Source organism: Carcharhinus amblyrhynchos, chromosome 3 (assembly GCF_965287045.1).
Source record: "Carcharhinus amblyrhynchos chromosome 3, sCarAmb.v2.hapA, whole genome shotgun sequence".
Classification (NCBI taxonomy): domain Eukaryota; kingdom Metazoa; phylum Chordata; class Chondrichthyes; order Carcharhiniformes; family Carcharhinidae; genus Carcharhinus; species Carcharhinus amblyrhynchos.
The window spans coordinates 138,619,183-138,644,260 of NC_137326.1; the positions used below are offsets into that span (position 1 = coordinate 138,619,183).

Here is a 25,078-nt window from a genome sequence, read left to right on the forward strand (position 1 = left end):
ATGGCGAAAAATTACAACATGCTACTGTGCAGAGAGAGGGACCTGGGGGTCCTTGTGCATGAATTGCAAAAATTCAGTCTGCAGGTGATCAAGAAAGCAAATGGAACGTTGGCCTTTATCCCGAGGGGGATGGAATATAAAAGCAGGGAGGTCTTGCTGCAACTGTACAGGGTACTGGCGAGGCCGCAACTAGAGTACTGTGTGCAGTTTTGGTCCCCTTATTTGCGAAAGGATATATTAGCCTTGGAGGGAGTACAGAGAAGGTTCACCAGGTTGATACCGGAGATGAGGGGGTTAGCTTATGAAGAGAGATTGAGTAGATTGGGCCTGTACTCGTTGGCGTTTAGAAGGCTGAGGGGGGGATCTTATAGAGACATATAAGATAATGAAGGGGCTAGATAGGGTAGAGGCAGAGAGATTCTTTCCACTTAGAAAGGAAACAAGAACTAGAGGACACAGCCTCAAAATAAGGGGGAGTCAGTTTAGAACAGAGTTGAGGGGGAACTTCTTCTCTGAGGGTAGTGAATCTCTGGAATTCTCTGCCCATTGAAGTGGTGGAGGTTACCTTGTTGAATATATTTAAGTCACGAGTAGATAGATTTCTGATCAATAAGGGAATTAAGGGTTATGGGAAGCAGGCGGGTAAGTGGAAGTGAGCCACTTTCAGATCAACCATGATCTTATTGAATGGCAGGGCAAGCTCGAGGGGCTAGATGGCCTACTTCTGCTCCTATTTCTTTTGTTCTTATTCCTTGCATCAATCTCAAAGCGACCATTACCAAGCTGTTCAACTGGGCAGGTATCACGGAGAGGAGGTCTGATCCTGTCTACATCCAGTCTCCATAGTTTTCAGCTGGAGTCTCCAGTCAGCAGTTAGGAGCTGCCCAATCCATTAGCCTCTTGGACACAAACACAGACACTGTGGCCAACCTAACAGCCCAACTGCTTACCCATGACAAAATTGACTGACAGCCTTGGGCCTTTCCATAGTGTAAGGACCAGCAGCACACTCCGGTCTTGAAATTCCCACATCTGTATTCCCACAAAGTTAGACCCAAAAACACCCCCATTTCCCCATCTCAAAAGGCTTAAAGTTTCAACGCATGGAACCACTATTCATGCAGTTTGGGCACCATGTTGTCCAGATTCCTGCTAACAGGGAAACGTTACAATTTTTAATGTGTCTTAGAACAACGTCATAGAAAATTAAAAAACACAGAACCACCTCTGTGAGAAAATATCCATATGCCCAAAATCCTGCAATCTTTACATCATGTAACTGGATCGCACCAGTTAGGTGCACCACTGGATATAAATAAATAAAGAAAAAAAGAACAAAGAACAATACAGCACAGGAAACAGGCCCTTCGACCCTCCAATCTTGTGTTCCTAACTAGACCATTCACGTGTATCCCTCTATTCCCAGTTTGTTCATGTGGCTATCTAAATAACTCTTAAATGATCCTAGCATGTCTGCCTCAACCACCTTACTCGGTAGTACATTCCAGGTCCCCACCACCCTCTGCATAAAATACATCCCCTGCATATCTGTATTGAACCTCGGCTCCCTTACCTTGAACTCGTGACCCCTTTGTGTTTGTCATTTCTGACCTGGCAAAAAGCTTCCAGCTGTTCACCCTATCTATGTCCTTCATAATTTTATAAACTTCTATTAGGTTGCCCCTCAACCTCTGTCTTTCCAGGGAGAACAATCCTAGTTTACTCAATCTCACCTCATAGCTAATACCCTCCATACCAAGCAACATCCTGGTAAACCTTTTCTGCACTGTCTCCAAAGCCTCCACGTCTTTTTGGTAGTGTGGCGACCAGAACTGGACGCAGTATTCCAGATGCGGCCTAACCAACGTTCTACATAATATCAACATCACATGTCAACTTTTATACTCTATGCCCCGTCCAATAAAGGCAAGCATGCCATATGGCTTCTTCACCTCCTTTTCCACTTGTGCTGCCACCTGTAAAGATCTGTGGACTTGCACACCCAGATCTCTCTGTGTGTCTATACTCCTGATGGTTCTGCCATTTATTGTATAGCTCCCCCCTGCATTCGATCCACCAAAATGCATCACTTTGCATTAAATTCCATCTGCCATTTCTCCATCCAATTTTCCAGCCTATCTATATCCTGCTGTATTCTCTAACAATGTTCATCACTACCCTCAACTCCAGCACTCTGTGTTGTCCACAAACTTACTGATCACACCAGCTACATCTTCTTCCAAATCATTAATATACATCAAAAGCAGCAGACGTCCCAGTACAGCCTTGCGGAACACCCCTAGTCACAGGCTTCCAATCAGAAAAAGACCCCTCCACTGCTATCCTCTGTGTTCTATGGCCAAGCCAGGTCTGTAGCCATCTAGTTCCCCTTTGATCCTGTGAGATTTAACCTTTTGCACCAGTCTGCTAATGAGGGACCTTGTCAAATGCTTTACTAAAATCCACGTAGACGACGTCCATGGCCCTTCCCTCGTCAATCATTTTTGTCACCTCTTCAAAAAACTCAACCAAATTTGTGAAGCATGACATTCCTCATATAAAACCATGTTGTCTATCGCTAATGAGACTATTCAGTTCTAATTGTGTATAGATCTTATCTCTAAGAATCTTCCCCAACAATTTCCCTACCACAGACATCAAGCTTACTGGCCTATATTACCCAAGTTATCCTTGTTACTCTTCTTAAATAATGGGACAACATTTGCTATCCTCCAATCCTCTGGGACCTCACCTGTGTTCAATGAAGAAACAAAGATTTCTGTTAGAGGCCCAGCAATTTCATCTCTTGTCTCTCTTAGCAATCTAGGACAGATGCATCTGGACCTGGGGAGTTGTCTACTTTAATGCTTCCTAAAACACCCAACACTTCCTCCCTTGTAATTGCTATTTGTTCCAATGGGTCTACACATCCCTCAGACACTAGCAATCAAACGTGTCCCTCTCCTTTGTGAATACTGATGCAAAGTATTCATTTAGGATCTCACCTACTTCCTTGGGTTCGAAGCATAATTCCCTTATTTTGTTCTTGAGAGGTCCGACTCTTTCTCTGACAAACCTCTTGTTCCTAACATAGAAAAAATGCCTTGGGATTCTCTTTAATCCTGTCTGCCTCATACATTTCATGACCCATTTTTCTAACTCCCTGTTTGAGTTCTTTTCTACTCTCTCCATATTCCTCCATAGCTTCATCTGTTTATAGCTGCCTGGACCTTACGTATGCCTCTTTTTTCTTTTTTTTATTAAACCCACAATTTCCCTAGTTATCCATGGCTCTCGAATCCTACCTTTCCTGTCCTTCCTTTTTACAGGCACATGCCTGTCCCACTCCTACCAACTGCTCCTTAAAAGACTCCCACGTGCCAGATGTGGATTTACCATCGAACAGCCTCTCCCAATCAACAGCCACCAAATCCTGCCTAAGCCGGCTGTAGTTAGCCTTCCCCCAATTCAGCAACTTACCCATAGGGCAACACTTATCCTTTTCCATGACCATCTAAAAGTTTACAGAATTGTTGTCACTGTTTGCCACATGTTCCCCCACTGAAACTCTGATGACCTGACTGGGCTCATTCCCCAGTACTAGGTCCAGTATAGTCCTCTCTCTAGTTTGGCTGTCAACATATTGTTCCAAAGAACCTTCCTGGACACATTTTATAAATTCCTTCCTGTCCAAACCCCCAGCCCTAAGCGATTTCCAGTCTATATGAGGGAAATTAAAGTCTCCCACTACAACAACCCTATTTTTTCTACACTTGTCCAGAATCTCCTTACATTATCTGTTCCTCAACTTCCTGTAGGCTGTTGGAAGGCCTGTAGTATATCCCCAGCATACTAACTGCGTCCTTCCTGTTTCTGAACTCTCCCCACAGTGTCTCGTTACATGATCCTTCCAAATTGTCCACCCTTTGTATCGCCATAATATGCTCCCTAACCAGTATGGCGACTCCCCACCTCTTCTAGCCCCTCCTCTGTATCGCCTAAAACACTCATATCCCGGAATATTCAGCTGCCAGTCCTGTCCTTTTAACCAAGTCTCTGTCATTGCAACCACATCCAAGTTCCGCGCATGCATTAAGGCTCTAAGTTCAACTGATTTGCCTGTTACGCTCCTTGCATTGAAACAGATGCCATCCAGGCCCACTGAGTTCATCCTCCCCCAGATTGCTCTTCCTCTTAGGTAGCCTTGTCTTGGCCCCATGCTTATCCCCAGTCTCTACCCTTGCCGATGTATTGTTCCAAACCCTACCCTCCTGCCACATTAGTTTAAACCCATCCGAACCACACTAGCAAACCTCCATGCCAGGATATTGGTGCCCCTCCAGTTCAGGTGTAATCCATACTTTCTGTACAGATCCCATCCTCCCTGGAAAACTTCCCAGTTATCCATGAATCTGAAACCCTCTCTCCTGCACCAGTTCATTAGCCACGTGTTCAGCTGCACAATCTTGCTGTTCTTAGCCTCACTAGCACGTGACACAGGGAGCAATCCAGAGATCGCTACCCTAGAGGTCTTGCTTTTTAACCTTCTACCTAACTCCTTAAATTGCTCTTGCAGGACCTCCCTGCTCTTTCTGTCTATGTCATTTGTATCAATGTGGACAATGACGTCTGTCTGATTACTCTTCCTTTTTAGGATGCTTTCTATCTGCTCAGAACATCCAGGACCCTGGCACCAGGGAGGCAGGCTACCATCCTGGAGTCTCGTTCACGCCTACACAGGATTTGAAGGAAGTTCCTGGGCAGCATCTCTCTGATTCCGTGCTGATGCTGAACACATACCTGTATGTGCTCTCTGTATTGCTGCTGAGCCTCGTACTCGCGCTGCTGGTTTTTCAGCCTTTCCTCTTTCGTCTTTACAAAGTTCTCATAATCGCCCCTGTAGGTTTCCAGGCGCTGTGAGTGCAGGTAAACAATGTCCGTTGCCACGGCATTCAGGAAGTTGCGATCGTGCGACACGACCAAGATTGTAGATTGCCAGGTCTGAAAGAGAAGCATCCAGCTTTAGCAGGATGATCATTCAGTACACAACACATTAAAGACACCTGTGTGAACAGTACCGTCTTCAGCAAAGCAAGAGCCGATCCAGCTAACAACGTACTGCAATGTACAAGTTCTCAATGTATGAAATGCTGGACGTATTCTCAAAATGGCTACAGCACAGGACGTCACCATTTAGCTTGTTGTCTCTCTCTGTCTTAGCTAGTCCCACTCTCCAACTCTGTAATCTTTCCTCTGGGTGCTGAACCAACTCCCTTTAAAAGGCACAACTGAATACACATTCACCATACTCTCAGGTAGTGAGTTCCAGAAGCTAACCACTTGCTACATGAAAATATTTGTCCCTCATACTGTTAGTGCTTTGATCAGTGTCCTCTGGTTTTCAACACTCCTGCCAAAGTTTTTCCTCTATCTACTCTGTCTAGATGCTTTGTGATTTAGAGTGCCTCTATTAAATTTCCTCTTAACATTTTCTTCTCCAAAGAAAACATTCCCTACTTCTCCAATCTGTCCAGGTAACTGAACTCCCTCAGCTCTGGAGCTTTTCTCACAAATTCTTCTGCAATTAGTCAAAGGCTTTCACATCCTTCCTAAGGTGTTTTGTTGAGAATAGATAGAATCAATCTTTCATAAAGGTTCCTATTGCTTCCTTAGTTTTTTACTTTAAGTCTCTGTTTATAAAACCCAGGACTCCTCCTGCCTTTTCATCCAATTTCTCAACCTGCCATGCAGCCTTGAATGATTTCTGCACGTACACCCTCAGCTCTCTGCTCTTACACCCACTTTACAATTTTATATTGCCTCCTCTTGTCCTTCACATTTGCTCTGCATTAAATTTCATCTGCCACTTGTCTGCCCATTCCACCAACCTGTGTCCTCACAAAGTTTATCAGTCATCCCACAGTACACAATACTTAAACTTTGTGTCATCTGCAAAATTTGATACCAAGTCGACTGAGCCATGGGAAGCCCACCTTACAATTATCCACCACGCTTCTCACTCAGCCAACTTTGAAGCTATATTACCATTGCTCGTTTTATTCTGAGCTTCAACTTTGTTGACAAGCTGATTACATGCCACTTCATCAAATGCCTTGGAAAGCCATGTACACATGACACCCCATTCAACATCATAAATATTCACTCTCTCCACACCAGCACACTACTAATTGTGTGCATCATTTATCCACAAGTTGCATCGCAACAACTCACTCAGATGACTCTGACAGCACCTTCCAAACCCGCTACCCTGATCAGTCAGAACAAGGGCAACAGTCACGAGAAGCTGGGGTTTCCTGACTAAGCCCCACAACATCCTGACTTGTAATTATATCACTGCTCCTTGACTGCAGCTACACGAAAAACCTGGAACCCCCTCTCTAACAGCACTGTGGGTGTACTTACACCACATGGACTGCAGAAGCTCACCATCACCTTCTAAAGGGCAATTAGGGATGGACAGTAAATGTAGGCTTATGTAGTGATAATCACACCCAGGAACAATATAAAAAAGCTTGTGCTTTACCCTGGTCAACCTCTGTTACGTCAAAAAACTCAATCAAGTTGAACACAATTTGTCCTTAACAAATCAGCACTAATGGAGGGAGAGTTGACAGCAGAGAGATTCCAAAAGTCAACAGTTCCAGAAAAACTATACTCAGCAACTGAAGAAATAAGTTCCAAAAATAAATCAGCATTTCATTTGTATTTCAAAAAATTTGAGCGATGATACTAAAAAGTAATTTTTATGATACTCTGTGGCACAGCAGCCTTGCACAATGTTGAAGGTGCTGAGCATGTTGTAGTTCCTCAAACAAATGCCAATATTAGGCTGCTGATCTCAGAAGAGTTGAGAATTTAGTTAACTGCTTTAAGCCAGCATTTTGCCCATTATCTGTTGTGAGCCCCACTCCCCTCTGGAAGGAATTAAATTCTTAATGCTCCTTTACTCATTCTGCCAATTATTTTAATCTATGGCTCCCCAAATATTGACCTTACTGCTAAGGGAAATGGGCCCCTCAAGTTTGCACACATCAATTAAACCTCCCCTCAGTCTCCACTGTTCTAAAGAGAACTTTTCCAGTCCCTTGTGGCTGCAATTCTCCATTCCTGGCAACAACTTTGTAAATCTCTGTACACTCACACGTGATTCCATCCTTCTTGTAATCCGGCGACCAAAACTATATGCAATACTCTAACTGTAAGGAACACATCCAATATTTATTCTTGATGCCTGAGGTTAGACAGCAAGGTTTAGTATTGTCCGTCATCAGATGTATCAAAGCCAAGTTGAATACTGTCCTCAATCAATACCTGTGTACACATCTTCCTTGGGGGAGGGTCATCGGAAGGTGATTGGGAGCAGGAATGCTGCTTAACCTCTAACTCCTCTCTCTGACCTAGTGCACAGGGAGGCCAAATGTAATCCAGCACAGACTGGATTACTGCTCCCTATCTCTCAGTGCCACGCTGTAGAGCAGTACTTCCATGGTCATTTAATCATTTTCTGGTTCTGTCCTGCAGTACAAGAAAGCACTAAGCTGAGAATCTGCAGCGACCGAACAAGTTAAACTTCACAAGTCCCACCACAGGAAATCGCGGTTTGGAATGTCACATCTGTCACTCCTTCTTTTTCTCATACAAGGAAAACACAATTTCAATGGCTTGTCTCTAGTATACAAAGGGTGCCATCTCCTATAATCATAGCCATCAGTTTATAATTACAGAGGTAATTTCCATTTGTAATGCACTAAGATCTCAAGATTTTCACTTACAATCACAGGGAAGTAATGTGAATCCATTTCTCTCTGCAAACTGAGACCCATTGGCATTCAGCAAGAGTGATTTGCTGCACCAACATTGACATCCTCCTAAATTAACAGTCACTACTTCAAAAAACACTTCACTGGCTGTAAACTGACTTGGGATATTTCAAAATGACGGAAGACGCTATATAAATGCAAGTCTTTCTTTTTCAAATTCCGTCATCACTGATAGTCACTCCTCAGACATCCCAGCGACATACATACTTGCTGTGCGTTATTACTAAACAGAGTAATTCAGTATACAATATTTACATCTCTTTAAACTCTAGAATGAAATATCCTACCATCCCAGTAACGTACGGACAATCAAAAGCCCTGAACTGTAGAAATAGAACCATGGAAAAGTTACAGCTACGAAAGAGGCTATTCAGCCCAACTTGTCTGTACTGGCCATAAAATATATATAATTTTTAAAAACCTGCCCGTTCTAATCCCACCTTCCAGCACCTGATCCATACCTCGCAGATTACAGCATTTCAGGTACTAAAACTGGGACCTTTTAAATGGTTCGATGGTTCTGCCTCCACCACCAAACCAGACAGCAAATTCCAGAAACCCACCACCCTGTGGGTGAAGTTTATCCTCATGCCCACTTTAATCCTTCTACAAATCACCTTAATTCTGTGACCCCTGCTAACTGACCTGTCCACAAGAGGAAATGAATTTTATTTATACAAAGGGTGGTAGGGAGTGGGGTGTGTGTCAAATAGCAATGAGCGGCATAGCAGAAAATAGAACCGACAACACGGCAAAGGCTTAACATGACAATGCCAGCTTACTTCATTCAACTTCACTGCTCTTGTTAATGTCTGCTTTGCATATTCAGCACATAATTGTGTAGACTTGGTTCAGGGTCTCACTCCTGTCACAATCAAATTACCTAATACATCATTCTCCAATAACAGCCATATATATCCTCAAGAGCATGTCAGATAATGAAATGGTTTTTTTAATCCAACAGCATGAACACAGCGAGTACCAGTGCAAAATTTACACTTTGCAATTATAACATTTCATTTTTCTTCCTGTCACACTCCGCTCGCTGACTGCTTCTGTCAGCCTGTCGTAAGGCTGGCTGTGGATCCCACTTTGAGAGACTTCAGTGCAGTGTTACATTGTTAGGGATGCCAGCCTTCAGATGAGGCAGGGAACCGATACCCCATTTGTCTATTACAGCAGACAGTTAAAGTTCCATGATGCAGTCAGAATTATTCATAAATTATCCTCCTTCAACAAATGCCAGAAAAATAAATTGCCTTTCTTGCAGCAGCTGGTTTTATGTAAAATGTCTGCTTATTTTTCCTATTGTCACTGAACTTCAGAGCAGTTGATTGTGTATGTGAAGCCTTCAAACATTACAGGCATGAGAAACTGCAATATAAATGCATGCCTTTCTTTCAAACAAATACACATTAGCTCCAAAAGAACAGCAGCTTACATTTATACAGTGTGCTTAACGCAGAAAAAAAACATTCATACAGGCATCAAAGAAGAAAAGGGATATCCAGCCTACAAGATGTTAAGAAAAATGATCAAAAGCTTGGATGGAGGTGGGTTTGGAGATGGTACTGAAGGTGAGGCAAGGTGAAGTATAGGGAGAGAATTTAAGATTAAAAGGCCTGAGTAATTGAAGGCACTCAAAGGGTCGTGAATCTCTGGAATTCTCTGCCCGTTGAAGTGGCGGAGGCTACCTCGCTAAATATTTTTAAGACGCGGGTTGATGGGTTTTTGATAAGAGAGGGGATTAGGGGTTATGGGGAGAGGGCGGGAATGTGGAACTGAGCCACGGCAGATCAGCCATGATCTTATTGAATGGCGGGACAGGCTCGAGGGGCCGGATGGCCTACTCCTGCTCCTATTTCTTATGTTCACTCAGAGGCTGCACAAGAGTCTACGGTCAGAGGATCAGGGACCAGTGGGAGTGAGACTACAGCCTGAGTCAGATTCAGCCAGAGTGAGAATATTAGGAATTTGGAGCTGAATAGGAATTCAGTGCTGAGGGGAAAGAGGTGCTCACCTTCAGAAGGAGCTGAGAGGCTCCTGTTAGGGAGACACGAGAGCAAACTAGAGTTGGAAAGAAATCAAATCTTACCATCACAGCCTGCAGGAAAGTGGTTGGCTGGTGATAGACAAGTAGTTTTTCCTCTCTTTTTTCTGTCATGGCATTGTTATTGCAAATTAACTTAACGGTTAAATCATGGCAGGAGATGCCAGACCCATGTCATGTTCCTCTTGTGCAATGTGGGAATTCATGGATTCTTCCAGTGTCCCTGGCTCCTTCCCGTACAAGGAGTGTGTCCAGCTGCAGCTCCTGTTAGATCGCTTGACGGCTTTGGAAACTCGGATGGATTCACTTTAGAGCATTTACGATGCTGAGGAAGTCGTGGATAGAATGTTCAGTGAGTTGGTCACATCGCAGATAAAAATTACTGAGGGAGATAGGGAATGGGTGACCATGATTGGAAGAGTAGGAAGGCAGTGCAGGTCTGTGGTCATCTTCATCCAAAACACTTTCTGGATACTGCTGGGGGAGATGGATCACCAGGGGAAGGTGCCAGCAGCCAGGTTCATGGCACTGTGGCTGGCTCTGCTACATAGGAGGGCAGGAAAAAGAGTGGCAGAGCTATCGTGATAGAGGATTCAATTGTAAGGGGAATAGACAGCTGTTTCTGCAGATGTAAACAAGACTCCAGGATCCTATGCTTTCCTGGTAAAAGAACCAAGCAGGTCTTGGAACGGCTGCAAGACATTCTGGAGTGGGATGGCAAACAGCCAGCTGTCGTGGTGCAGATAAGCACCAACAATATCAATAAAAAATGGAATGACGTCCTACAAGCTGAATGCAGGGAGTCAGGAGTTGAACTAAAAAGTAGGACCTCAAAGGTAGTAGTCTCAGGATTGTGACCAGTGACACGTGCTAGTCAGAGTAGCCAAGATAGCAAATATGTGGTTTGAGGAATGGTGCAAGAGGCAGGGATTCAAATTCTGGGACACTGGAACTCGTTCTAGGGGGAGATGGGACCAGTATAAATCGGATGGTCTGCACCTGGGCAGGACTGGACCCAATGTCCTTGGGGGGAAGGCAGGCGGGGTGGGGGGGGTGGTTTGTGAACATAAGAAATAGGAGCAGGAGTAGGCCATCTAGCCCTTCGAGCCTGCCCCGCGTGTAAAATTCCCTAGCGAGTCCAGCGAATTTTGATAAATAATTACTAAGGCATCCGCTATCCTCTCTGCCATTTCTTTCAGAACCCTGGGATGCATTCCATCTGGTCCCGGGGACTTGTCTACCTTCAGTCCGTTAGTCTATCAAGCACTACCTCTCTCGTGAAAGTAATCGCATTAAGGACCGCATCTCCTACCATCCTTCTATCTTTAATATTCGGCAAACCATTTGTGTCCTCCTCCGTGAAGACCAACACAAAAAACTTATTTAAAGCCTCAGCCATTTCCTCATCTCCCACCGCTAAATCCCCCCTCTTGTCCTCCAAGGGTCCAACATTCACTCTAGCCAGTCTTTTCTTCTTTATATATTTGTAAAAACTTTTACTAACATTTTTTATATTTAGAGCTAGTTTAGCTTCATACTCTTTCTTTATCACTTTCTTAGTCATTCTTTGTTTTTTTTTGAAACCTTTCCCAATTTTGTAATCGCCCACTATTTTTAGCTGCTCTGAACGCATCAGCTTTTATTTTAACTCTCCTTTATTTCCTTTGATAACCACGGCTGATTATCCCTTCTCCTACGATCCTTCCTTACCATTGGAATATATTTCTGCTGAGTACCGAAAAAGATCTTAAAAATCCTCCACTGTTCCTCAGCCGTCCTACCAACCAAACCAATCTATGCCCCCAATCTACATTCGCCAATTCCACTCTCATCTTATCATACTCCCCTCTGTTCAAACAGAGGACACAGGTTCGGGACCCTACTTTCTCATCCTCCATCTGCATCAGAAATTCAACCATACTATGGTCACTCGTCCCAAGAGGATCCCTAATTCTACCTGCCTCGTTACACAGCACCAGGTCTAAGATAGCTCGCTCCCTCGTCGGTTCCGTCACACACTGTTCAAGGAAACTATCCCTACAGCATTCCAAGAACTCTTCCTCAAGCCCACCACATCTGACTTGGGTCATCCAGTCAATATGCAGATTAATATTTGATCTCAAGTTGAGACTTCCATCAACAAATCTGCACATTCATTACGTCTGCCTATTTCGATCTCTGTTACATCATCCAACTTCTCATCAAATCAGTTCATTTGCTGCTGAAACCTTCACCTTGGCCATTGTTATCCTTTGGACCTGACTATTCCAATACTCCTGGCTGGCCTCCCACATTCTATGCTAAATAACTTTATTTGGAGGGGTGGTGTGTGGATGTCTACAACATATTTTGAAAACTGCAGGGAAATTCAAGAATTGCTATAATAATGAATCATAAAGAATGCAATGTTTTATTTTCAACACAGCATACTCAGTGCCGGAGGGCTTGGAAGAAGAATGGAATAGCTTTCAATCCTGGGACAGAGCAAGGACTGACCTGTAGGTAATTTTCCAGCCACAGGATGGCTCGCACGTCCAACATGTTTGTAGGTTCTAAAAACACAAGAAGTGATTTGGGTGAAGTTTATTGGCATCACTGAAGTATTTCACAAATAAAACAAAGTTAACAGCACAAGATTACTCAGGGCTTGCAGATGGCACACAAACAATACCTCTCTGCCAAATATATTCACGTCCAGTTCATTTGTTCTTCACCCTCAAATATTTCAGAGGGGATTGATTGTGCATGGCTATAACACAAGACTTTTCAAAAAGGTTTGCGAGTTGGGCATTGCAGGAAAATTAAAAGCCAACCCTTATGTGAGACTGGAGTCACGTGTAGCCTGGGCTAGTTATGAGTATCAGGTCCTGTCCTTGAAATTACATTTCTGACTGTCTACTTTTCGGAAGGAAACCTGCTGACATTACCCAGTCTGGGCCCATAAGTGATTTCAGTCTCACACCAATGTGCTATCTCCACTCACGTTGTCTGCATCTTTAAGACTTGAATAGCAGGTTAGCTGCAAAGACTTGCATTCTAATCAGTATTCTGTAAACTGTGTGTGTCTTTATATGCCTGTCTCTGATCAGAACCTTCCACACACCTGACGAAGGAACACCGTTTCCGAAAGCTTGTGAGATTACTATCAAATAAACTGGTTGGACTCTAACCTGGTGTTGTAAGACTTCTTATTCTGTTTACCCCAGTCCAACGCCGTCATCTCTACATCATGAGTACAAGGGCTACAGATACATGTGTTCTACCATTATGGTAACTTAAATGAATGTGTCTTTACATCATAAAGTAGTTTTCCTCGCTATTAAGATTTTAAGCCACTTCTGCTTCACACTTTGGTGAAGTAGACCAACTCTTAAGGTCATACAACACTAACTATATAAGGCACTTAATCCAATTCATTACAAGTGTATTGTAGCACTCCTGATACTAATACCATTACAGTCAACTTACCATCTAGTAATAGAAGATCAGGCCTGAAAGAGAAAAAGAGAGAGAAAATATAATTCACAAACAACCATCAGTTAATTGTTCGAATGAAGTTCAAATTGCTCACTCCAGTGAAGGTTGGGCCCAAATCTGAAACAAAACAACCAGCAAAGCTACAACTCTCTGTAAAAACCCCAGACCGACAAAACCCCCAGATTCAGCACCTTCAGACACTGAAGGGGATTGTGAACAAAAGCACAAAACAAAAAAAAGGCGGAGTGAGTTTGAGGCATTGAGTGAACTATTAAAATATATGATCACAAAGATCCAAGATTGTGTCATTTCACGTACCGTCGAGCAGCACAGAGCTCAAAATACTTTCTGTTGCCAGAGGCCCTGTTATACAGCTGGCTGGTTGGAGAGCTTCGAGGAAGTAACAAGTAACATGGATAAATAGGAACCTGTGGATGTCTTGTGCTTGGATTTCCAGAAAGCACTTAGTAAAGTAAGGTTACTATATAAAGAAAGAGCTCATGCTGTCAGGGGAAATATATTAGCAAGAATAGAGCATTAGTTAGCTAAAAGAAACTAGAGTAGGTTTAAAATGGGTCATTTTGAGATTGGCAAGATGCAAATGGCTGGACAGGACAGATCCAGAATGGAAATTTCCCCGGGCTGGGGGCTCCAGTAACATGGGAAATTATTTCAGAATAAGGGCAAACCATTTAGGGCTGAGATGAGAAGGGATTTCTTCACTCAGAGGATAGTCAATCTTTGGAATTACCTACCCCAGACAGTTGTAGAAGCTTGAATACGTTCAGACAGAGAAGAATAGATTTCTAGATATTAATGATAATGAGAATCTGGGGATAGCTCAAGAAAGCGCTGTTAAAGTTGATAATCAGCCAAGATTGAATTGAAGGATAGAATTGGCTGAAGGGGCTGAATGACCATTCCTTCTCCTAATCCATGTGCTTGCATATCCACTGCAGATCTAATTCAGCACTATACTCCTACTGTTAATAACTAGGCAGGAGAAACAAGGTTGGTTTTCCTTTGTGTTTCTTCAGTCTTGAGCCACACCCTGTGCAGGATTGGATTCACATTGAAACTAAATCTGGTAAGAAAGTCAGGATTCATTCCTGGAAGAACATGAGTGAGCTGGATTCAAATTCACAAACTATTTTCTGAGAGACTTGAACTTGCCATTCTAGATTTGGTCCATCAATATAACCTGTACATGAATGTAACTGGAGTGAGATGGTGGAGTTGTGGTCATATAAAAGAACATAATCAGCCCGGGAAACAGGCCCTTCGGCCCAACGAGTCCGTGCCGCCATCTCAACACACTGGTGTAGTAATCCAGCGGCCTGGGGACATGTTTTCATATCCCACCACCACAGCCGGTGAAATTTAAATTAATTCACTAAATCTGGAATTGAAAGCTAGCCTCAGTAATGGTGAACATGTAACTGTCAACTCCAGACACAGTAACGTGGTTGACTTTCAACTGCTCTCTGAAGTGATGTGGCAAGCCCCTCAATGCTGGCCTAGCAGTGACACCCACATCCCATGAAAGAATAAAGGAAGAGTATGGATCCTGACAGTGTTTAACTGGAATTTTGTACAACTAAACATAGAAAATACACAACACAGCATGAAGCCATTTTGTCCATTGTGTTTGCATAAGCCATTAGGAGATTATCCAGTTTAATCTCACCTTCCCGTTTTTGATCTGTCACACCGTAAATTAGAGTGCTTCAAGCTCATATCCAAGTAGCCTTAAAAGCAATGTGGGTTTCTACCCCTTCAGGTAGTGAGCTGCAGATGGACTTATACAGTCTAAGTATTTAGTCTTAATTATAAGTTAGACAGCACCCATTGCTTCCTGCCACTGAGGCAATTTTGGATCCAATTTGCCAATTGGATTTCATGACCTTTAACTATAGAATCCCTGCAGTGCAGAAGGCAGCATTCAGCTCATTTAGTCTATACCTATTCCCCAAAAGAGCATCTGACCAAGACTACCCTACTGGCCTTATTCCTGCAACCCCTCACACTTACATAACTAATTCATCTAGCCTGCACATCTTTAGAATTTTCTGGACAGAACTGTTTTGACCTGTTAGGAATGTGGGACCTTATCAAAAGCCTTGCTAAAAGTTGCTACTGTCATGAACAATATATAATGCTTAAATTGAATATATATATCAGTTATATATTTGAGTTTAGATAAAATGGTTTTGGTTTCACTGAGGCTGTTTGTGAATCGTGGTAACTGGAAGTCTGGATAAATTCTTGAATAAGGTCAGGGCTTTTGGGCACAATTCTACCCAACAGCAAGAGGTGGCCTGGGAAAGGAATCGCAGTGATCTGGAGTCCAAGGACTGAACCCACCTCCCAGAAATACCCAGCAATGGTGTGGTTAAAAATGCAGCTCTACGATCGGGCTCTTTGGTTACACAGAACCCATTACCAATAAGGTGGACAATCATACTCATTAGTGAGTGATCACCAAACAAGTAGAGTTAACCCAAAGCAGAGAGTAGGGAAGAAATGGGTAATTTTCAGGTTGGCAAGCTTTAACTAATGAAGAGCCACTGGGACCAGTGCTGGGGCCTCCATTTACACAAATGAACTGGGTGAAGGGATCGAATGCATAGTTATTAAATTTGCTGTTGACACGAAGATAAGCAGAAAATTAAAACGAGAAAGGCATTCTGTTCCTGACATCAGTGCAGGTAGGGTCATTTGAATATTTTTAACACCGAGTTTTGTGGATTCATGATTGACAGGGGAGTCAAAAGGTATGGGGGTAGACAGGAAAGTGGGATCAAGGCTACAATCACATTGGCCACACGCTTCTCAACAGACAGGCCTCAGGGACCAGATATACAGGCTCATCTAACCTCTAATATAAACTTGCTTTTTTATTCCTCACTTTACACTGTATGGGCCTTGATATAGAGGAGGAGTTCAGATTTGTGAATCTCACCCTTTGTAAGTGCTGATACCGGTTTCCTCTCGAAATGCTTGCACTGCTCAGAAACATAATTAACGTCAAGGGGCTGTTTCCCGCCCACTTTTGCCAAATCACATTGAGTAAAATTGGCCTTTCAATGTTTACTTTTGGTCTGTCTTTATCAGCTCCCCCACTGATGCTAAATTTAACTTGATTACGTGCACTACTATTAACACTCTTTCCCAGTGAATTCCCCGCCACCTGACCAGTTTCATTGTCCAGAACTACTCTTTCCTTTGGGCTTGCTGTGTGCTGATTAAAAGGTTCTGCTGAATGCATTTTAAGAATGTTGCATCTTTAGATCCTGCTTTTATCCCAGTTAATATTAAGGTAGCTGAACTCTTCCACTATTATTACCCCTCCATCTCTGTCTGACTGTTTGGGACCTCTAGCATATTCTCAACAATGCGATTTCCCCCTTTTTTGTTTCTCAGTTCAACCCATGTGGCCTAATTCAATACTCCTTCAGGCATATCAGGCCTTATATGTCAGCTGTAACGCTGTTAGTAGCACTCTTTCCTCTGAGTTGCAATATTTTGGTTTCAAAGTCCCACTCTCAAACAGTCTCAAACAATGACGAGACAGAGTACAGAAATGAACTGGTGTGGAAATTTGGCATGTCAGCTACGATTCTCACCAACTTTTACAGATGCACCAGAAAGCATTCTTGCATTGAAATAAAAGATCCTGAGGTATGGATAGCACTTATAGAAGCCAGAGAATTGTGATAAATGGCTGTGCTTGGGCTGGAGTGAGGTATCCATCCAGCAATGTCCCTCAAGGTTCAGTATTTGAATAATGTTCTTATAATACATTAATAAAGTAGACTTGAGGGTAGAATATTGCACAAACTCCACACAAACAGTGACCCAAGCCAGGAATCAAACCGGGTCCCTGGCACTATGAGGCAGCAGTGTTAACTGCCGTGCCACTGTGGTGTAGTAAACACAATGAGGAATGGGCAGTCACATTGTAGATGAAACTCCATGCAAAAAAAAAAGTGTCAGGTGATGCATTCTGAAAGGAAAAATAGGAGAGACAATATAAACGAAATTATAAATTTTAAAGGGGACCGGGGAGAGAAACCTGGAGGTACTTATGCACAAACCTTTAAAGTTGGCAGGACACGTTAACAGAGTGTTAATAACAGATGAGACCTTAGGTTTTATAAAGGTCTATACTTTGAGTACAAAAGCCAAGGATTGGGCTAAATCCATAGAAAACAATAAGTGGCTCTAGCTGGAGTATGGTTTTCAATTCTAGGCATTACACTTTAAGGAGGAGAGGCACTTTATAAATGGTACAGAATGGGTCCAAGGGTGAGGGATTATTATTGCAGGGATAGACTGGAAAAACACATTGTTCTCTTTAAAGCAGAAGTGTTTAAAATCATGAAAGGCTTAGGTCAAGCAAATATAGAGAAACGGCTTCCAGTAGCTGAAGGATTGATAACCAGAGCAACCAGATTCTAAATCATTGGCAAAAGAACCGGGGTTATACATTTTTATACAATGAGTGGAAAGCACTGCCCGATAGGAAGATGGTGGCTACAGATTCCTTGGTGGTTTTCTGGAGGCAATTGGACAGATACTTGGAGGAGGAAAAATGGTAAGAATATAGGGAACGAGCATGGCAACAGACTGATGGATGGCTCTTCAAAAGAGCTGACAAAGAATTGATGGGCTGAATAGCCTTTTCCTTTGTTGCACGGTTCTATGTTTTAGCATTTGCAGCTTGGATACAGCTCACTCTATAATGTAACTGGAAAGCTTTCCTCTTTGAACTCATTCCCAGGATCAAACTTTCACTGATTTCATAAAAAATTTGGACATAAGAAAATGAATTCGAAATTATTCTCAATTGTAGCGAGGTTAAGGATAACACAGGAACAGAGCAGACTATTCAGCCATTCAAACGAGATCAAGGCTCGTCTGTCCCCTAACTTAATTTATCTGCCTTTCTTTCAAAGCTCAGTGCTTGATATATTCAAGCTAGTTGGCTCTCTTGGTTTTAAAACAAACACAAACTGGGGACCATGATAAATCAGTTACTTACTTGGCAAACAGCGCCCTGGCCAAAGCCAGCCTCATCCTCCAACCTCCAGAGAACTCCCTGAAAAATAAACACCAAGTTCATATTGGGACTTCAAAAGAAACTTAACAATAATTTCAAGATAATTAAAAAGGCCAGGACTGCACAAGTGAAATGGAACTTACTAATTACTTGAAGGAACTTTGGAGAGAGAGAAATTTAACATTTCTTACTCCAAGGTCATGGATTATTACCTAATATTGGTTAATTTGCTGATATACTGTTGTAAGGATAGGACTCTGTCTTTAGAGGTTTTAAAACTCCAGTTAGTTTAGAAATGTAATAATCTGAGTAATTTTAAAATTTAAAATGCATGTTTGAACAGACCTTACAGCTCAAACAGGACAGTGCTCTCAAGGAAGTGTCAGTCGCATTGATCTTTTACAGATCATAGCAATTCCCAATCAATTAATTTAATAAATGTAAAACTGACAGCCAGGGGATGGGAAGAGCTTTCTTGTCTTTAATCTATTTCCAAACCTATGGCATTACTTTGAGATGAATAGGTAAGTTTCCCCCAAAGTCTTGGCTAATATTCATCCCTCAATCAATACACGTAAAACAAATGACCTGGTCATGATGGTGGGAGTTTGCTGGTGTTCAAATTTGTTATTGTATTTCCTACATCACAACAGAGACCGCTCTTCAAAAAATACGTCATTGGCTATAGCTTGTAAATACAAGCTAAAATGTACAAGCTAAATGAAACAATTAACGCAAAATCAATGCCATGCAATACAAGAAGAATTACTTTTCCTCAAGATGTTGAATACAATTATAAAAGTGCTTATGACTGTTTAAAATTGGAAACTGGAGTGGCCACTACCACTGTTCCTGACAAATTGCTAAATTGTGCACAGGGTTGGGTAACTTGGTGACAAATGGAGGGAAGCCTGAAAAAAAGGATGCCTCTGCAAGATGTTCAGTAGGACAAGGAGAAGTGGGATATCTACAATACAGAGGGTCTGACCAGAGCAAAGGACCCTATGTGGAAAAGGGTGATTCGATTCACTGGGTAATAATACTCAAGAAAACTGGGGAAGGAATTTTAAGGAACAGTACAGAGTTAGAAGACAAGGTGGCACCTAGCTTGTGTGGGTGCACTTAACATTGGCTGGAACTGAACATCAATCTTGCTAAAGAAGTTCAACAAGACGCACACAATAAGCAAAATTCTGTCCAGTAACTTAACCCATGATAAATGATAACTTTTAATTGTAAGTTACAGCCTATAAACTGTTATGTGCCAGAAAAAATTTGCTGTGACTGAGTGGTATCAAAATTTGAATCTCTTACATTCTGGCAGTACATCACAAGCAATTACAATTCGAAGGTACTTTATGAATTATAAATTACTTTAGGACATCCTTGGGGTGATGAAAGGGGTTATAGAAATGTAAATCTTTCTTTTTACGTTGTGGAAATGACTGCTACAGAATTGCTGTAAGCATTAACAAAACAGGGAAGAGGTTGCATCAGAGATAGAAACAGGCAATAATTAACCAAGATCAGCATTGATTCTGCTCCTTATACAGCCTTGTGGTGTCTGTTCTCACTGATAATATGCTGTTTGCACAAAATTACAACAAATATTAAATCAGCAGCTGACTCAAAGGAAGCTCTTTATGTGCAACATCTCACCTGGTCATCTGTTGTTGCATCTTGGAACTGAACCCCAAACCAGCCAGAATAACCGAGGCTCTAAAAAGAGAAAGATCCCATCAATTCAGACAAATATAAATTTTTGTAATGGAACGAAAGTGAGCGAGAGATGAAAGCAGGAGAACACATGAGACACATAAACGTGTCCTGAGGAAGATGATGAAGGGGGATAAAATCATCTACGTTCTATGGTTTAGGGCAAAACAGTTCTAGGGCAAGGTCAACTCTCCACACACTGCAATCCAAACAGCCAAGCTATCATAAGAATCCCTAAACGTTTGCAGCATTCTCAATTGCACTGAGTACTGAAACGTGTTAACATTTTGCCCTGAAAAGCCTGATTTCTCCAGGATTATACAAACCTCTCAGAAAGCTTTGCTGAAATCACTGTCATGAGTAGAACAGAAGTTACATCTGTAGATCAGTTGCAAAACTACCAATTTTACAAAGATACATTGGCATTGACATCAGAACAAACAACATTAATGATGCCAACATCCTTCCCCATACTTCACCAAAACTGTTATTCTTTAAGCTGGAGTTTAGATAATTAGGAATGTTCACGATGGATCGGTGGGTGGCACTCCCACTCAAGCGAGTGTTCCAGTGCCACTTCAGAAATTTGAACACAATCCAACCTGACGCTTACAGAGTAGTACCAAGGGAGCGTCACACTGTAGGAGGTGCTGCATTTTGGATGAGATGTTTGCGCTCTCAGGAAGAACCTATGGCATTACTTTGAGATGAATAGGGAAGTTCTCCCCAATGTCTTGGCTAATATTTATCCCTCAATCAATACACGTAAAACAAATGACCTGGTCATGATGGTGGGAGTTTGCTGGTGTTCAAATTGGTTATTGTATTTCCTACATCACAACAGAGGCCGCTCTTCAAAAAATGTGTCATTGGCTATAAAACATTTGGGATAAACTGAAAGTTTAAAAGGTGCCATATAAATGCAAGCCTTCTTTCTTTAGAAGGTAGCACAAGATCTCTTGCTTTGGACAAAAGCTCATGCAGGACATCAGAATTGCCTGCTCATATTCAAAAAGGAGCATCTAAGTTTAGCTGAACATATTGATCAGATTAGAAAAACATGTAGCCTGAGTAATACAGTAATCATGGGTGACTTCAATCTGTATATAGACTAGTTAAACCGAATGAGCAGTAATACTATGGAGGCCAAGTTTCTTGAGCGTGTTAGGGATAGCTTCCTAGAGCAGTATGTTGAGGAATTGACTGAGAACAGGCTACCTTAGGTCTTGTATCATTTGAGAAAGGGCTCATCAATAGTTTTGTTGTAAAAGAATCTTTAGGGAAGAGCGACAATAATATGATGGAACTTCATATTATGTTTGAAAACGAGAGAGTTCAATCCAAAGGCAGGGTGCAAATAAGAACAAAGGAAATGATGAGGGCATTGAGGGTTAAATTGGCTGAGGTGGATTGGGAAAATACATTCAAAGATATGACTGCGCATAAGCAATGGATAGTCTTTAAGGAATGATTAGTTTACAGCAACTATACATTTCTTTAAGGCCAAGAAATCAGTCCACCATGGCAAACAAAGGAAGCTAAAGGTTGTATAAATTTAAAAGAAACAGCCTATCAAATTGGCAGAAATAATTGCAAACCTGAGGGTTGGGAGGATTTGAGAGTTCAGCAAAGGAGAACAAGGAAACTGGTGAACATGAATGCAAGCTAGCAAAAACATAAAAATGGACTGTAAAAGTTACCCGAGCTTTCTGAAGGGAGCTTAGGTAAGATAAATGTGGTTCCATTACAGGCAGAGTCAAAAGGCTTTATAATGGGGCACAGAGAAACAGCAGAGAAGCTAAATGATTATTTTGTATCTCTCAGAATTAGAGGTCAAAGTGACTAGGGAGAATGAATTGTCAGAAATTAAAAAAGGTTGTATTAGAGACATTCATGTCTCAGGATTGATAAGTCCCAGGACCTGATGATCTACATACCAAACGTTGAAAGAGTTAGTTATGGAGATAGTGGATGCATTGGTAATCATCTTGCAATATTGTACGTTTTCGGCATTTATTCCTGCAGACCGGAAGGTATCATATGTCACCCCAATATTTAAGTTTAGTTTATTTATTAATGTTTCAAGTAGGTTTACATTACAATACAATGAAATTATTGTGAAAATCTCTGAGTCGCCACACTCCAGTACCTGTTAGGTTATACTGAGGGAGGTTTTATCATGGTCAAAGCACCTAATCAACACGTCTTTCGGACTGCGGGAGGAAACTGGAGCACCCAGGGGAAACCCATGCAGACATGGGGAGAATGTGCAAACTCCCTACAGACTGAGAAGGGAGAGAATATACAGGAAACTTTGGACATTTTAACTTTATATCAGTAGTAGGGAAAATGCAGGAATCTATTCAAGAGAATCTGACAAATGGGCACTTAAATATAATGATTCAACTGGGCAGAGCCAACATGGGTTTATGAATGGGAAATCATGTTTGATGATCCCATTGGAGTATTTTTGGGGATACTATTAATAAAATTAATGATGGGAGTCAAAGGATATTGTATCCTTGGATTTTCAGGAATGTGGAAAATAGGAGTAGGCCATTCAGCCCATCGAGTCCACCCTGCCATTCAATGTGAACATGCTGATCCTCCATCTCAATGCCATAGTCCCGCTTCCTACACTCCTTGACACCTTTTAAGTCAAGAAATCTATCTACTACTTTCTTAAATGTGACTTGGCCTCCACACCATTGTGTGGTAGAGAGTTCCACAGTTTTGGGAGCCATTTAATCATTATTTTTACTATTTATGCACCTATTGAAGACTTTGTGATTCCTTTTATATTGGCTGCCAGTCTCTTTTCATACTCCCTCTTTGCTTCTTCACCCCTTCTGTGAACCTTCCACATTCAGCTGTTTTCAATTGTATTTTCGACCAGACACCTGACAGAAGCACACTTTCTCTTCATCTTAATCTCATCTTCTATCACCCAGGAGTTGTGGATTTGTTTCCCCATCTTGCCCCATCAAGGGAATATACATTGACTGTCCCCAAATCATCATATCTTTGAAGGTAGCCCATTGATCAGCTACTGTTTTTCCTGCCAAGCTTTGATTCCGATGTATTCAGCCCAGATCCACTCTTACCCCATTGATGATGGCTTTCCCTCAGTGAATTGTTCTTACTCTGGACTGCCTACTATCCTTTCCCATAATCAAGCTAAAATATATGATACAATGATCAGTCTTTCCTAAACATTCTCCAACTGACTCTTGCTCCATTTGGCCCACCTCATTTCCAAGAGCGACCTTTGGCAACGCCTCCTTCCCTACTGGAATGGAAAAGTACTAAAGAAAAGTTTCCTGAACTCACTCTAGGAGCTCTTATACCCTTCTGCCCTCTACACAAGTACTATCCCAGTCTATATTTAGATGTTGCCCGTTACAAGTTGTTTATAATTTTTGCACTCTGTAATTTCTTCACAAATGTGTTCTGCTACACCCTTTCCACTAATTGGTGGATAATTATGCAACTGTTATAGGAAGCCCTTGATAGAGCCCTATCTGCTGTTCAGTTCTGAGCATCAAGCTCAGGAAAGATACTTTGATATGGAGATGATGCAGCATAGATCCAACTGAACTTGTACTGAAGGGGTTCAATTCTAGTTACGTGCTGGATGAACTTGCCTTATTTCTCGAGTTGAGAAGGATGAAGGGTGACATAACCGAGGTGTCTAAAACATTAAACGGATTTGTTGGTGTAGATACAGGAAAAACTGGTTCTTTTGATAGGGGAAATAAAGATGGAGGGGAAATAATGTTAAACTTAGGCCATTTAGGAGGCAAAATCAGGAGGCACTTTACCCAAATAAACACTAATGGTAGGTTTCCTTTGAAAACTTAAGAATATAAGAACTAGGAGCAGGAGTCGGCCATCTGCCCCTCGAGCCCGCTTCGCCATTCAATAAAATCAATGGCTGATCTTTTCACGGACTCAGCTCCACTTCCCCACCCACTCACCATAACCCTTAATTCCTTTATTGTTACATAAGAAATAGGAGCAGGAGTAGGCTATCCAGCCCTTCGAGCCTGCCCCGCCATTCAATAAGATCATGGCTGATCTGAAGTGGATCAGTTCCACTTTCCCGCTTTCTCCCCATAACCCTTAATTCCCTTGTCTGTCAAAAACCTATCTACCCATGACTTAAATATATTTAGCAAGGTAGCTTCCACCACTTCAACGGGCAGAGAATTCCAGAGATTCACCACCTTTTGAGTGAAGAAGTTCCTCCTCAACTCCGATCTAAACTGCCCCCCTCCTTATCTTGAGGCTGTGCCCTCTAGTCCTGCTATCCTTTCTAAGCAGGAAGAATCTCTCTACTTCTACCCTATCGATCCCTTTCATTATCTTCTACGTCTCTATAAGATCCCCCCTCATCCTTCTAAACTCCAACGAGTACAGACCCAGTCTATTTAGTCTCTCTTCATAGTCCAACCCCCTCATCTCTGGTATCAGCCTAGTGAACCTCCTCTGCACTCCCTCCAAGGCCAATATATCCTTGCGCAAGTGCGGCGACCAAAACTGCACACACTACTCCAGCTGCAGCCTCACCAGTACCCTGTACAGTTGCAGCAAGATCTCCCTACTTTTACATTCTATCCCCCTCGCTATAAAGGCCAGCATTCCATTCCCTTCTTGATCACCTGTTGCACCTGCAGACTGGGTTTTTGCGACTCATGCACAAGGGTTATTGTTCAAAAATCCATCTATCTTTGCCTTAAAAACATTCAATGAGATAGCCTCAACTGCTTCACTGGGCAGGGAATTTCACAGATTCACAACCCTTTGGGTGAAGAGATTCCTCCTCAACTCAGTCCTAAATCTACTTCCCCTTATTTTGAGGCTATGCCCCTAGTTCTAGTTTCACCTACCAGTGCAAACAACTTCCCTGCTGCTATCTCATCTATTCCCTTC

The 25,078-nt window shown here is 42.2% G+C and overlaps 1 protein-coding gene across 3 annotated transcripts in view; it reads right to left on the reverse strand.

Moving 5' to 3' along the window:
- abcf3 (ATP-binding cassette, sub-family F (GCN20), member 3) overlaps positions 1-25,078 on the reverse strand; it is a 118,007-nt gene that overhangs the window by 27,113 nt on the left and 65,816 nt on the right. For all 3 annotated transcript variants that reach the window (XM_080186097.1, XM_080186096.1, XM_080186098.1), the window contains 5 exons: positions 20,090-20,149; positions 18,413-18,469; positions 13,360-13,382; positions 12,388-12,443; positions 4,801-5,001 (listed from right to left, as the gene is read on the reverse strand). In XM_080186097.1, the coding sequence (XP_080042223.1) occupies positions 4,801-5,001; positions 12,388-12,443; positions 13,360-13,382; positions 18,413-18,469; positions 20,090-20,149 (397 nt within the window). The remainder of the gene's footprint in view (positions 1-4,800; positions 5,002-12,387; positions 12,444-13,359; positions 13,383-18,412; positions 18,470-20,089; positions 20,150-25,078) is intronic.